The 12,870-nt window shown below is 39.5% G+C and overlaps 1 protein-coding gene across 4 annotated transcripts in view; it reads left to right on the top strand.

The window, feature by feature from the left end:
- Positions 1 to 12,870, top strand: part of arhgef12a (Rho guanine nucleotide exchange factor (GEF) 12a) — a 45,262-nt gene that overhangs the window by 28,269 nt on the left and 4,123 nt on the right. For all 4 annotated transcript variants that reach the window (XM_079246365.1, XM_079246363.1, XM_079246364.1 and 1 more), the window contains 24 exons: positions 146 to 195; positions 398 to 455; positions 544 to 716; positions 925 to 1,002; positions 1,406 to 1,525; positions 1,965 to 2,072; positions 2,342 to 2,476; positions 2,614 to 2,715; positions 2,850 to 2,960; positions 3,097 to 3,186; positions 3,551 to 3,593; positions 3,828 to 3,933; positions 6,121 to 6,258; positions 6,375 to 6,413; positions 6,952 to 7,066; positions 7,158 to 7,260; positions 7,338 to 7,541; positions 9,407 to 9,542; positions 9,885 to 9,917; positions 10,041 to 10,192; positions 10,412 to 10,558; positions 10,737 to 10,822; positions 11,537 to 11,659; positions 11,914 to 12,028. In XM_079246365.1, the coding sequence (XP_079102491.1) occupies positions 146 to 195; positions 398 to 455; positions 544 to 716; positions 925 to 1,002; positions 1,406 to 1,525; positions 1,965 to 2,072; positions 2,342 to 2,476; positions 2,614 to 2,715; positions 2,850 to 2,960; positions 3,097 to 3,186; positions 3,551 to 3,593; positions 3,828 to 3,933; positions 6,121 to 6,258; positions 6,375 to 6,413; positions 6,952 to 7,066; positions 7,158 to 7,260; positions 7,338 to 7,541; positions 9,407 to 9,542; positions 9,885 to 9,917; positions 10,041 to 10,192; positions 10,412 to 10,558; positions 10,737 to 10,822; positions 11,537 to 11,659; positions 11,914 to 12,028 (2,565 nt within the window). The remainder of the gene's footprint in view (positions 1 to 145; positions 196 to 397; positions 456 to 543; positions 717 to 924; positions 1,003 to 1,405; positions 1,526 to 1,964; positions 2,073 to 2,341; positions 2,477 to 2,613; positions 2,716 to 2,849; positions 2,961 to 3,096; positions 3,187 to 3,550; positions 3,594 to 3,827; positions 3,934 to 6,120; positions 6,259 to 6,374; positions 6,414 to 6,951; positions 7,067 to 7,157; positions 7,261 to 7,337; positions 7,542 to 9,406; positions 9,543 to 9,884; positions 9,918 to 10,040; positions 10,193 to 10,411; positions 10,559 to 10,736; positions 10,823 to 11,536; positions 11,660 to 11,913; positions 12,029 to 12,870) is intronic.

Below are 12,870 nucleotides of genomic sequence, written 5' to 3'. Positions count from 1 at the left end.
GCATCCTTTTCTTATTAGGGTGGGCTTTTTGGTTTGTTTTCTTCCCCCCATGCAGCCCATCCCCCAACATTTGTCTTTTATTTGTTATATTTTTTTCTCTTCTTCTTGAGTCACATCAGCTCTTTTTATCTTTTGTGTTTTCCAGATGGGGCTGCTATGCGTGCTGGTGTTCAGACAGGAGATAGGATTATCAAGGTACTGTCATCATCTACTTCCTTTAGTTTAAAACTCCAGGTGTCCCTGTTTTTTGCAGCTCTGATACATAGGCTTTCAGCTGCCACCTTCTGGTCAGTTGGTATTTTTACACACAAAGCATAATGTTATGTCATCTGGTGGAGCTTGGCATCAGTTTTTTTTTTATTTTAATTCTCATCAATTTGCCATTGTTGTCTTCCAGGTTAACGGGACCCTTGTTACACATTCGAATCACATTGAAGTGGTGAAACTTATCAAATGTTAGTTCCTCTGGTTGTATTGAAAATAAATAAATAAACATAAACTTTATAGATATGACTATTAACTGTTGTTGGTTTTTCGTTCTAGCGGGCTCATATGTAGCCCTCACAGTGTTGGGGCGTCCTCCAGGACTTGCCCAGATCCCTTTGCCTGAAACCGAGTCTGAGGTGTTGGGTGTGAGCATATCATCTCCAAACTCCCCTGCAGTGAAACGCCCATTCAGTCCTCAAGACCACCTCTCCTCGCCACAACCACCATGGGTACTAAAGACTTACATTTACATTGCTTGTTACTTCCCTCTACAGACTTGTCCTCTCTGGTCATCCTCTCCCTTAGGTTATCCATATTTATTTATTTTATCTTTTTTTTTTTTTAAAGACCTGTTTGTATGTTTTATGCTGTAGTCTAAAACACATGTTAAACCCTTGGTGCTCAATTTCAACATCCATCGTTTGCTTTTCCCCTCAGGATGAAAATAGCAGTATCAGCAACCAGAAGGCTGACATCTTGCAGAAGATGCTCTCTAAAGAACAACAGGACCTGCAGGTTAGCACAGCAGTGGCTGTTACCTTGTTTATGTCTTGATTTGTTATGTTCTTCTGTTTTCCCTGTACGTTTTTTGCAATCAAGTAGAACTTTATTTTTCACTCTGTATATGAAACCCTTTTAATCAATGTTTTGATGTTTATGTTTAAAATCAAAAGATTAAGTTATATGTTTTTAAATAAAACATTGTTTTTGTTCTGGGAACGAGTAAGATGTGCCTACATGGTAAATCACTGTTTTCATGCTGTTATTTTTCATAATAAAATGTGTTCCTTAAACTTCCAGCAGTTTATGTTGGTAAGAGATTCATTGTCTTATAGACTGTGTTTTGTTCAATTGCATACTAATGTCAGTGACCTGCTGATCCTGTCCTTGTTTTGATTTCTCCTCTTGTGCTGTTTAGGCCATGAAGGAGGAGTACAGCAGGAACCCCTCCCCCAAACTACTGAAAGACATCCAGGAAGCTAAAAAACACATTCCTCAGCTGCAGGGTCAGCTCTTCAAGGCCACTGGGACAACACAGGTACTAACTTGTAAATTTAGCCCACAGAAAAGGAAATCCACAGACGTGAATCTCCCAGAAACATCCGATCAATCTTTGTATAGTTTCGTTTAGCACGTGTAGAGATCATTCCAGACAAACATTAATCCTGATCCCATCAGAGGATTAGGCTTCTCTGTGGGAAGCCACTTTATTGTGTCTGCAAGAGAGCTTATTTTACTTCACTGTTGTACTCTGTGCAATATATATCAACATATTAGACTGTTGTTTATTAATTTGAAACATTTTATATTAATAGGACTGAACATATGAGAAAGTCAATCATTTATAAATGACTATTCATGCAACTGGTTAGTTCTAGGCATGTGCATGTAATTGGGATCTGTGTCAGTATGATTGTTGTGAATGTTTTATGTTTTTATCACTTTTGAACAAATTTTGTGTTTGCATGAACCCTCAGGAGGCTGTTTCAGGTGGTGACACAGATGATGGTAGCATATTTCCAACAGAGCGCACATTTGCCCCAAAAGCAGACGGCAGCCCAGACCTGCCTTGGAGCAGCACACCTGTACGTTATCATAATGCAAAACAATGTGGATTCCATTTATCAGTTCAAGTACATTAGACCTGCTTTGTTGTGGTTTCTTTATGCCAGATGAGATCAGTTCAGATGTTTCACATCCATTTAGAGATTTTCCATGAAAATAGTGTTCTTGTATAAAAACTAATAAATTACATGACCAGAATTAATTTGTTTAATTGTGTTTGCATTTATGTTATTTCCTTTAAATCTGAGGTTATTTTAGTTTATTTCAATGTGTTCCATCCTGCCTGTAGATGTCTCGGATGTTCGGACCCGGATCTCCAGAGAGCCAGTGTCAAAGAGAGTCTTCCTTCCCGAGCCCAAAGAGCACACCCAGGAACAGCTTCAACTCCTGCCACTCCCCAGAGACAGAGGACGCTACCGACTTGGTAACTGAACTTGTTGGACTTGACTCTCAATCCTACTTAGTACTTAGTTGTCAAATACTCAAGTAGACACCATGTGAGGCAGTTTTAATGGTGAAAGTGAGACAGGTAATTGAACAATATACATGTCTCTTTTACAGGACTCTCTGTCTCCCACCACAGTCAGCAGTCCCGCTTCATCTCGCCTCGTCTCACAAATCATTGGAGCTGAAGACGACTGTTTTGATTCTGACCAGGAGCAGGTATGTATTTTTTTTTTTTTTTCTTCTTTCGTTTGGCAGTGTTTATGTCCGCATCTTCTGTCAGGTGATGATGTTGAAGTAAATTGTTGTACCATCATTAATCTGAAGTTACTGCTGTAACTGTTATGTTTCAGACTAATGGCCAGTGTAACAGCTTTAACAGTATTGAGCAGCTCAAGTCTCGCCCCGCCCACCTTGCAGCATTTCTTCATTATGTCATCTCTCAGTTCGACCCTGCTCCTGTGGTGAGACGCTTTGTTGACACCATATATGTTACATCCTTAAAATATCAATTACATGTTTTCACACAACCTGCCATCATTAAAAGGTGGGGGTCTTTTTCTTATGCTTTAATAATTATTCTTTATACTGTGTGTTCAGCTGTGCTACCTCTACGCTGACCTCTATAAGCAGACCAATTCCAAAGAGACCAGGCGAGACCTCCACACCTTCTTCATGGACAAAGCAGCAGTAAGCCTGTTTGTTTTGTGACATGCAAGGCTCATCTATCATATGGAACACAACACACATTACAACACTATATAAATTTAGTCTTGCATGGGACTGTATGCCACATGCATCGCTGACAAGATCACAAAATCTCAATAGTTAGAGGAAAGAGTTTTTGTTTTGTTTTGTTTTTTTTTAACGTACGAGCTGATATATTTACAGCTAATTGACTTATGCCTACCACAGTTGTTGGGGAATTATTATTATTTTTTTATATTCATTTGGGATACACAGATATTAAATACAATTTCTTGCTGGACTTTTTCCAATTTTTTTTTTAAATCTAAAATCTTGCTAAAATATAACATGTTTGCTTTTGTTGCAGAATTTAAAAGTTCCTATTCCTGAATCTATTTCTGCTGATATTGGTAAGTTTTATTTAATAATAGATTATTTTCTTAATCCACTTTAGCCATTCAGTCTTGATCATTTGAGTCACTGTTGTAAAGCCATTTAAATATTGGCCATGTTATTTAAAAACTAAATGATCTGATGGTATCAGAAGTTTAACTTCACTTTAAAACAGTGTGTTTAGTATGTTCATGCCAAAACACCAGGATATTTGGTATGTAGTGTGAGTGTGTGTGTATGTGTCATTGCAGAACGGCGGCGGCCAGAGCCAGTCCCGGATGAAATACAAAGGCAACATGTTCAAGCACTGCAGGACTCTCTGCTCATTGAGATTCAGAAAAATCTTGAGGACTTCAGGTAAATGTAGTGATTCCAGTTTATACTGTATTTTTATTTTATTCATGTTTTTGATCCTTGATGGGTTCTGATTAATTGCCTTAATATTATTATGACACTATTAAGCTTAGTATTTTTCCTTTTTTTTTATCCTGAAGCTTTTAATGTAACAGCAGCAGCCCTGGGAATTTTCTCGACATTTTATATATATGTATATTCTTTTTTTAACACTGGTCAAAAATCAAGGGAACACTAAAGTAACACGTTGTAGATCTGAATGAATGAAATATTTTTATTAAATACGTTGTTCTTTCCATAGTTGAATATGCTGACAACAAAATCACACAAAAATTATCAATGAAAATCAAATGTATTAACCCATGGAGGTCTTGATCTGGAGTTATATTCAAATTGAAAGTGGAAAAACACACTACAGGCTGATCCAACTTTGATGTAAAGTCCTTTAAACAAATCAAAATGAGACTCAGTAGTGTGTGTGGCCTCCGTGTTGTTCTCCTGAGGGATCTCCTCCCAGACCTGGACTAAAGCATCCACCAACTCCTGGACAGTCTGTGGTGCAACTTGGCGTTGGTGGATGGAGCGAGACATGATGTCCCAGATGTGCTAAATTGGATTCAGGTCTGGGAAACAGATGTGCCGGTCCATAACATCAATGCCTTCGTGTTGCAGGAACTGCTGACACACTCCAGCCACATGAGGTCTAGTATTGTCTTGCATTAGGAGGAACTCAGGGCCAACCGCACCAGCATATGGTCCCACAAGAGGTCTGAGGATCTCATCTCGGTACCTAATGGCAGTCAGGCTACCTCTGGCGAGCACATGGAGGGCTGTGCGGTCCTCCAAAGAAGTGCCACCCCACACCATTACTGACCCACTGCCAAACTGGTCATGCTGGAGGATGTTGCAGGCAGCAGAACGTTCTCCAAGGTGTCTCCAGACTGCCACGTCTGTCACATGTGCTCAGTGTTAACCTGCTTTCATCAGTGAAGAGCACAGGGCACCGGTGGCGAATTTGCTAATCTTGGTGTTCTCTGGTAAATGCCAAACGTCCTGCATGTGTAAGCACAACCCCCACCTGTGGACGTCAGGCCCTCATACCACCCTCATGGAGTCTGTTTCTGACTGTTTGAGCAGACACATTTGTGGCCTGCTGGAGCTCATTTTGCAGGGCTCTGGCAGTGCTCCTCCTGTTCGTCCTTGCACAAAGAAGGAGGTAGCGGTCCTGCTGCTGGGTTGTTGTCCTCCCACGGCCTCCTCCACATCTCCTGATGTACTGGCCTGTCTCCTGGTAGCGCCTCCATGCTACACTGACAGACAGCAAACCTTCTTGCCACAGCTCGCATTGATGTGCCATCCTGGATGAGCTGCACTACCTCAGCCACTTGTGTGGTTTGTAGACTCCGTCTCATGCTACCACTAGAGTGAAAGCACCGCCAGCATTCAAAAGTGACCAAAACATCAGTCAGAAAGCATCAGAACTGAGAAGTGGTCTGTGGTCACCACCTGCATAATCACTCCTTTATTGGGTGTGTCTTGTCAATTGCCTGTAATTTCCACCTGTTGTCTATTTCATTTGTACAACAGTATGTGAAATTGATTGTCAATCAGTGTTGCTTCCCAAGTGGACAGTTCGATTTCACAGAACTGTGGTTGACTTGGAGTTACATTGTGTTGTTTAAGTGTTCCCTTTATTTTTTTGAGCAGTGTGTGTATATATATATATATATGTGTGTGTTAAGAACAATTTTTAAGAAAATCAAAGAATGTCAGACGTATGCCACAGCAGAGTTTTCTCTACCAGTTCTATATAATCATTCTGGGAAATGACACTTTAAGACTGTGATTACAGCAGCTATTTCTATCAAAGCGGCTTTGTGCTGATAACCATTTCAGCTTCACACCTGTCTTCTTTTTCATCCAAATATGTATATGTAACAAAAACATACAATGGTCATTGTTCTGGTTAAGTAGCTGCATATTTGTCCATTTTTATTTCCAGTTCTAAGACTACCGGTACTTCTCATTTATAGAATGTCTGGCTGTGTAGCGCATTTGTGTGATTAAAGTCTGCAGTTTTCACAGCTCCTGTCTGGACCTAATTCTGTTGACCTTTTTTTTGTGTCACAAGTGAAAATGGATTAAATCATCATCAAACTGACCACAGATTATCTGTCTGAATATATGTAGGCAAAAGAGAAGCATGGGTCTAACAGTTGCTGAGGTGGAGCTAACCAGACTGGACCAAGAACGAGACAGAGACCGCGTCACTGCTGATCGAGAACGTTCATATGCTGAAAGTATCATCAACAAAATAGATGACATCCTGTAAGCAGCAGATGCACTGACACTTGCATCCATGTGTGCTTTGCATACAAATATGCGCAAAATGATTATAATCACTGCATTGTGTCAAATATTTCTTTTATTTGTGTTGTTTACAGGTTATCTACAACAAATCAACCTACAGAAGAAGAGAAATGGTAAGAAGACTCATTTCTGCATATTTGGTTGATTAACAGAGTCTAAGGGCATTGCTTGGAATAACTAAAGAGACTTATTTAAAATTTAAACGGGGATTTCTCCTTCTTTGATAATTATTTTCTTGTGGATTATTATATCACACCTTTTGTTACCTTTACATTAATTATTAAAAGGAATATTGTGCTAATATGACAGATGAAATTCATTACCTTAAAAGGGCTCTGTTCTACTTCCCCATGGTTTACAAATCAAGCATCTGGTTATTCTCTTAAATAAAATGTGTAGTTTTTGCTTTTTGTTTAGATTAAATAATTGAAAAGTGTGACTGATTGAAACAGTCTGGTTTGAAATGCCATATGGTCGCAGCACAAAACAGATGGTTTGTGTAGAAACTGTAAGAGAATGACTGGTGGGACATATGGTTCTCATCACTGTATGGATAGTTTTGTGCTTCACATTCAAGCATCTCCTTGTTTGATTTGTTAGAAATTAAGAAAGAAGTTAAATGCAAGAGCTGACACTTTTGTTTTCTTTCAGCACTACAATACAGTATGTCATCTACACATACATGAAGTACCTTGGTGTGAGGGTCAAGGAACCTCGCAGTCTGGAGTCCAAACGGGTTCGGATCAGCTTTCTCCCTAAGATAAAGGTACCTTGTAGTTTTGATATAATAAGGTGCCTTTTCTCCCTTTATTTTGCACGTAACAGCTTTGTTTTCTTCTGTTTTTCATAAACTGCAGAAAACCATCAAAACAGACAAGGAAGGAGACGAGAAAGTGAAGAAAAGATTTCCTAGTATTCTGGGACCTCAGCGTCGACCCAGTCGCGTTGAAGCAACATCAGGTAAGTGAGGAGGCTTAAATGAATGAAAGTGAAAATGGTACTTAGGGAGCTTTTTCAAACGTCTTCTCTGCATGCAGTGGGTAAAGCCCTGGACAGTCGCCCCCGGCCTCTGAAACAGCTGTCTCAGCCCACACTGGGGACAAGTGAGCACATGGAAGCCGTACGTCTGAGAGTCAGCCAATCGAGTGAAGGACCTGAACTCACAAACTCCATGACTGTCAACACCTCATCTCCAAGCAGCTCCACGTACATCTCTGATACTAACCGAGACATCGATGGCGGTGAGCTACAAAATTACGTTGTTAAAAAAGAAAAAGGAAGCTCTCTTAAAGGTGGGATTTTTTTTAAGCCAGGATGCTAGTTTATGGCTCCTTGTTACATCGATGCAGAGACCGCAGCAAAGCACTATGAGATGACCTTTACTTTTTATGAGCATTTATACACTACCTGTACTGAAGTGTGTCTGTGTTGAGCTGCAGTCAGAACAGGCCAAGGCCCGCTGACGGGGAGGTTTCTGTGTGTGTTGGATAAGCGTGTGAGTTGATGATAAATGTTCGGTCACTTTTTACAAGAATTATTGCAACACAGAAACAGCACAGGCGTTCGAGGAGAGAATGGAAACACTGATTAGCTGAGTCTGTACACAATGGAAAAATAGTGAAAGATGGAATATGTGTTTTGTGTTGGCATTCATAGAAAGTCTGCTACAGTAAAAGCTGTTTCTGTTTTACAATTCAATCGAACAATGCTATAATTGAGCAAAGCCATGTGATGGTAAACGCTACATTCCAAACAAACCAGTCACAGTCATCGCTGTCTGAGTTGCTGTTGTGTTAAAATACTGGTCCAAGTATCTGGTGCTCTCATCAGGAATTTTGCAGCTGATAACAGACTGAAGCAAGACTGGTTGATACCTAAGTAGAGCCTGTATTTGAAACTTTTTATTTATTTATAAAACTATTTACTGACTTAAATGTTTTGTAAAACACTGCATGTTTAGTGTAAAATAGTGTTAAAATGTAAGAATGCTCCATAATTTAACAATTAATGATATATAATTGTGACAGTTTTTGGCTTTTCTTTGTATTATATTAGGTATTAATCTTATTAAGCTGCACAGAAAAAAAACTGGATGATTCGTTAATAAAGCATTATTTCTTTTGAAATATGTATATTTTTAAAAGGTCATGTCTAAACTAAAGCTACTTATTTGTTTTCCACTGATACTTATTTGTTTTCCACTGAGTCAGTCATTCAGATGATTTGCATCAGCAAATTTCTAAGACAAGTTTTTTATCACGCATCACCTTCAGATCATGCTGAATTGGCAACTCTAACGGCTACATTATCAGTCGAAGATGTAGTGACCTTCTGCTGATGTTTTGGTTATCTGGTTGCTAACCAGATTCAGCATGGTGTGTTTGGGCCTAATGCTGAATTCTTTAGTCATTTATTGCAGTGGGGACAGGCAAGTGTCTTGTGGGTCACATGTGTATCAGATGTCAGTTGTTGGCTTGGATGTGGATTATGACAAGTGTTGTGGGGTCCAGAAGTGGTCCCAGTATGAGGAGGGGCCTGGAAATAGATTACAACAATTTCCTCGTGTGACACCTGTGGTGGTCATGTGGCTGATTTTGGCAGACACACTCACATGGAGTCACTGGTGTAAGTCGAGGCAGATGTGGGCCAACCCGAACTGTAAATGTGGACCCATATTTGGGTGAAATGTTTTTTGTTTTGTTGTTGGTATTTTTTTCTATCTGGACGCCTAATGTTACTTTCACTGTTCAGCTTTGTACACTGAAAAAAAACCCACATACATACACACACACACACATATAAATTATAAGTGTGTAATATAAACTGAATATGAATACTTGAATATGAATAAAATATGAATATGAATTGAATATGAATAAAAAAAGCTAATCAGTTCTCCTGATCTACTTTTTAGTAACCACTAATCAAACTGGACAAATATTGGCTGTCAGCCAAGTGTGATCAACCACCCAATCTGAGCCTCCTTAAAATGTTGGAAGTACACTTCCTGTAACTGGAAACCAACAAATGCAGTACCACAAAGGATATGGGACTTCATTATTCTGAGCTTTAAGAATAGATTAATGAAGTTGTACCTTGTTGTTAGGTGGTACTCCAGCATCAGGTGCCTCCAGGCTAAGTGACGGCCTTCCATCAGACCCTCTGGATGGATTACCATACCCTGTTTCACATGTGGACCTTTACATGGACCAACTACAGGAGGATGACAGAGAAAGTGACAGGTGGATTTACAGTCAGATCTATCTATCTAATCTATCTATCTATCTATCTATCTATCTATCTATCTATCTATCTATCTATCTATCTATCTGTCTATCTATCTGTCTATCTGTCTGTCTGTCTGTCTGTCTGTCTGTCTGTCATTTGATCTATCTATCATTCTATCTATCTATCATTCTATCTATCTATCATTCTATCTATCTGTCATTCTATCTATCTGTCATTCTATCTATCTGTCATTTGATCTATCTATCGTTCTATCTAACAAACTATCTATCTGTCCGTCTATCTATCTTGTCTGTTTTTTGCATTGACTAATTTTTCTGTTTATATATATTTTATAGAGTTCATGAGGGAACACCAAAAGCAATGCGAAGGTGAGCATATCTAATGATTTAGACCTAAAGTTGCCTTAAAACCATCTAAAAATGATGGATAAGATAAAAAAAAAAAGTGCATTTTACAACGAAAATGAAAAGTTAACTTTCTCTTTGCACAAGGTTTGAGGGATTGGGCTCTGCTGATGTCCAGAGTGAAGACGACCAAGGGACAGACTCTGAGCATGATCCTCCATACTGGCAGCAGCTGGTAGGACAAGATGTCCTTGCAGGTCTCAGGCCTCATGAAATCAAGAGACAGGAAGTTATCAATGGTGAGGAGGACACAACAGGAAATATCCTCTGAAGCTAAATTTGTATCTGCAAACAGATCTCTTCTCCATGTTTTTTATGTTACTGTTGCATCAGAGTTTAGTGAGATGAAGAGGATGGACAGGGCCACACTGGCTGGGATCCATTCCAAGTTCCTGCCAACTGTAGAGTTGTCTGAACAGTCTGTGCTCTTCAATTAACAACTTGTAATTTGTCTGCAGAGCTGTTCAACACAGAGCGCGCACACGTGCGGATGCTGAAGGTTTTGGACCACGTTTTCTATCAGAAGCTTTCCAAAGACGCAATCCTCCCACCTGCCGACATCAAAAACATCTTCACCAACTTGGAAGAAGTTTTACAGCTTCATGGTACATTCACAAACACGCTCATCTTAAGCCCTGTCAAAGACTCTCATCTGCGCATTGCTGCTCTTAAACCACAGAAAAATCTAAAGTCGAACTTAACTGTTAGAATACATCAGTGTTGCCTGTCACAGAAATGCACACCGTCCTAACTGTCCAGTGGTGGATCTGCTTTGAATTTCAGTTTCAATACTTGATCAAATGACAGCGGTTCGGAGGAGAAATGAGTCTTCAGTGATAGACCAGATAGGTGATGACTTGCTGTCATGGGTAAGTAAAACTGTCAAGCTGAAATAGTACTTAATGTCTCAAACGATTTTTATACTGATTCAATTTTAAGATGACAGATATCAAAACAAAACATGATGTGCACTGAAAAAAATGTATTTTTTGCCCAGATATCTTGATAACACTGACTTTGTATTCATTTTAATCAACCTCAGTTGGTTGTTTTTCCACCATGTTGTTTGCTAATAAATTGTCCAAATATGACAGAGAATGGATTATTGGGGGTTTTTGCAAACCATACATGATATCCTATAATGAAATTTGTAGAGGGAACACGTAAAAGATGAAGCAGCAGCTCATCTCTTCCTCACTGTAGCAAGAAATGCGAGATAGATACTCGCTCCTGAATAGACGAGCGTGTCAGAAGATGCCCTAGATTCTGCTGACATTTACGCATCTCTATATCATTTGTTAGATATGCGATGTGAAGTAGTCACATATCTGCTGGCAGCCTAGTCTGAATCCTTTCTATGGGGGATAAGCAGGGTAAGCAGTCTCCTGGGGATCTGAGCATTGATCTAGTCTGCATTGAACCTTAAGCCGTCTTTGCGAAAAGAAATCAGCCTGCCCCCCCCCCACCCTTCTGGGAGTTGGCTACGTATTGTAGTTGTTGAATACAAGACATTTTCTTGCCAAATAATTCAGACGCAGACTGCCTGAGCTTCTGCTTTCTTGTCTTGGTTTGGTTGGCTACAGTTCAGCGGTGAAGAAGAGAAGATCAAGCAGGCAGTGGCGACGTTTTGCAGTAACCAGCCGTTTGCTCTAGAGATCATCAAGACCAAGCAGAAGAAGGACTCCAGGTTCACCTCATTCATTCAGGTAATTACATAATGCTCATGTAGTGCAGACAAAGTTTTCAACATTAATCTTTTCCAGCAACCAAATTTCTGGTTGGCTCCACTCAGAAGGTGCCGAGCTAAAGTCGTATCAGTTCGACAATCTGACTGGAAACGTGTGTTGCTCAGTCAGGATTAATGCATATTTAAATTTTTAGGTTAACTGTTGACCGTGAGTGTAATCGGACCCCTAAAATTTGATTTCCCCTCCCCCTATTTTTCTTTAAATGTTTGCAGGAAGCAGAGAGTAACAGACAGTGTCGCAGACTGCAGCTTAAGGACATCATTCCTGTAGAGATGCAGCGGCTCACCAAGTACCCCTTACTACTAGACAACATCGTCAAGTACACAGGTGCATTACTGTTGTCTTTGCAACCAGAGCTCTTTTACCACACTTAGCCAGGATTTCTTCATTTTGTACCCACTCCACAGGCACTACTGTGTTTTTTTTTTTTTAATGATAAACTCTACAGTTTATACAGTGGAGCCGTTTAACAAGTTATGCAGTTATTATGACAGAAGTCAAAATGTTTGATAGATTATCAATGAAATTGTTCCCCTTTGATTAATCCACCAATTATTTTCTTGACAAGTTGTTTGTGGCTTAAAATGTCCCCATAGCCTCATAAATACATGTCCGTAGTCCAACACGGAAACTTATAAACAACTGTCATACTTTTAAAAAGGGACTCTACTGGTGTAATATGGGAGTCTTTATTGTCATTTCAGCGTTTTGGAAGCAGGCTTGCTGTTTAGCATATGACTAAAAATGTGGCAACGTTGTGGTTTGCTTGTAATCAAACTCACTTCAGAAGAAATTATCATTTTATTGAGCATTTCTTACCTGTTATATTCAAATCAATTAAAACCTCTAAGAGAGTTAATTCCATTAGTAACCATGGAAACGTGTTTAAAAAAAAAAAATAAAGAAAGAAAAGGGAAAGTCTAATTTGCATTTAAAACCCCCAATCCAATATGATGATACAGGAAAAGAAGAAAAACAGTCTCAAGCAAGGTTCTACGTGGCATCGAGATAATCATTATAATCCTCCTGTGGTGGTGGTGCACATTTCATGAAATGTGGCACCCATTATTTGGTCCATCATTTTAATCTTAGCTGGAGTTTGGGTCTCACACAGGGGGGAACACACTAATGATAAAGTATAACCAGCTATTAAAAGACCATAATGCCTT

The sequence above is a fragment of the Telmatherina bonti genome, assembly GCF_933228915.1.
Source record: "Telmatherina bonti genome assembly, chromosome: 9".
Classification (NCBI taxonomy): domain Eukaryota; kingdom Metazoa; phylum Chordata; class Actinopteri; order Atheriniformes; family Telmatherinidae; genus Telmatherina; species Telmatherina bonti.
This window is presented reverse-complemented; position numbering and strand designations above follow the sequence as displayed.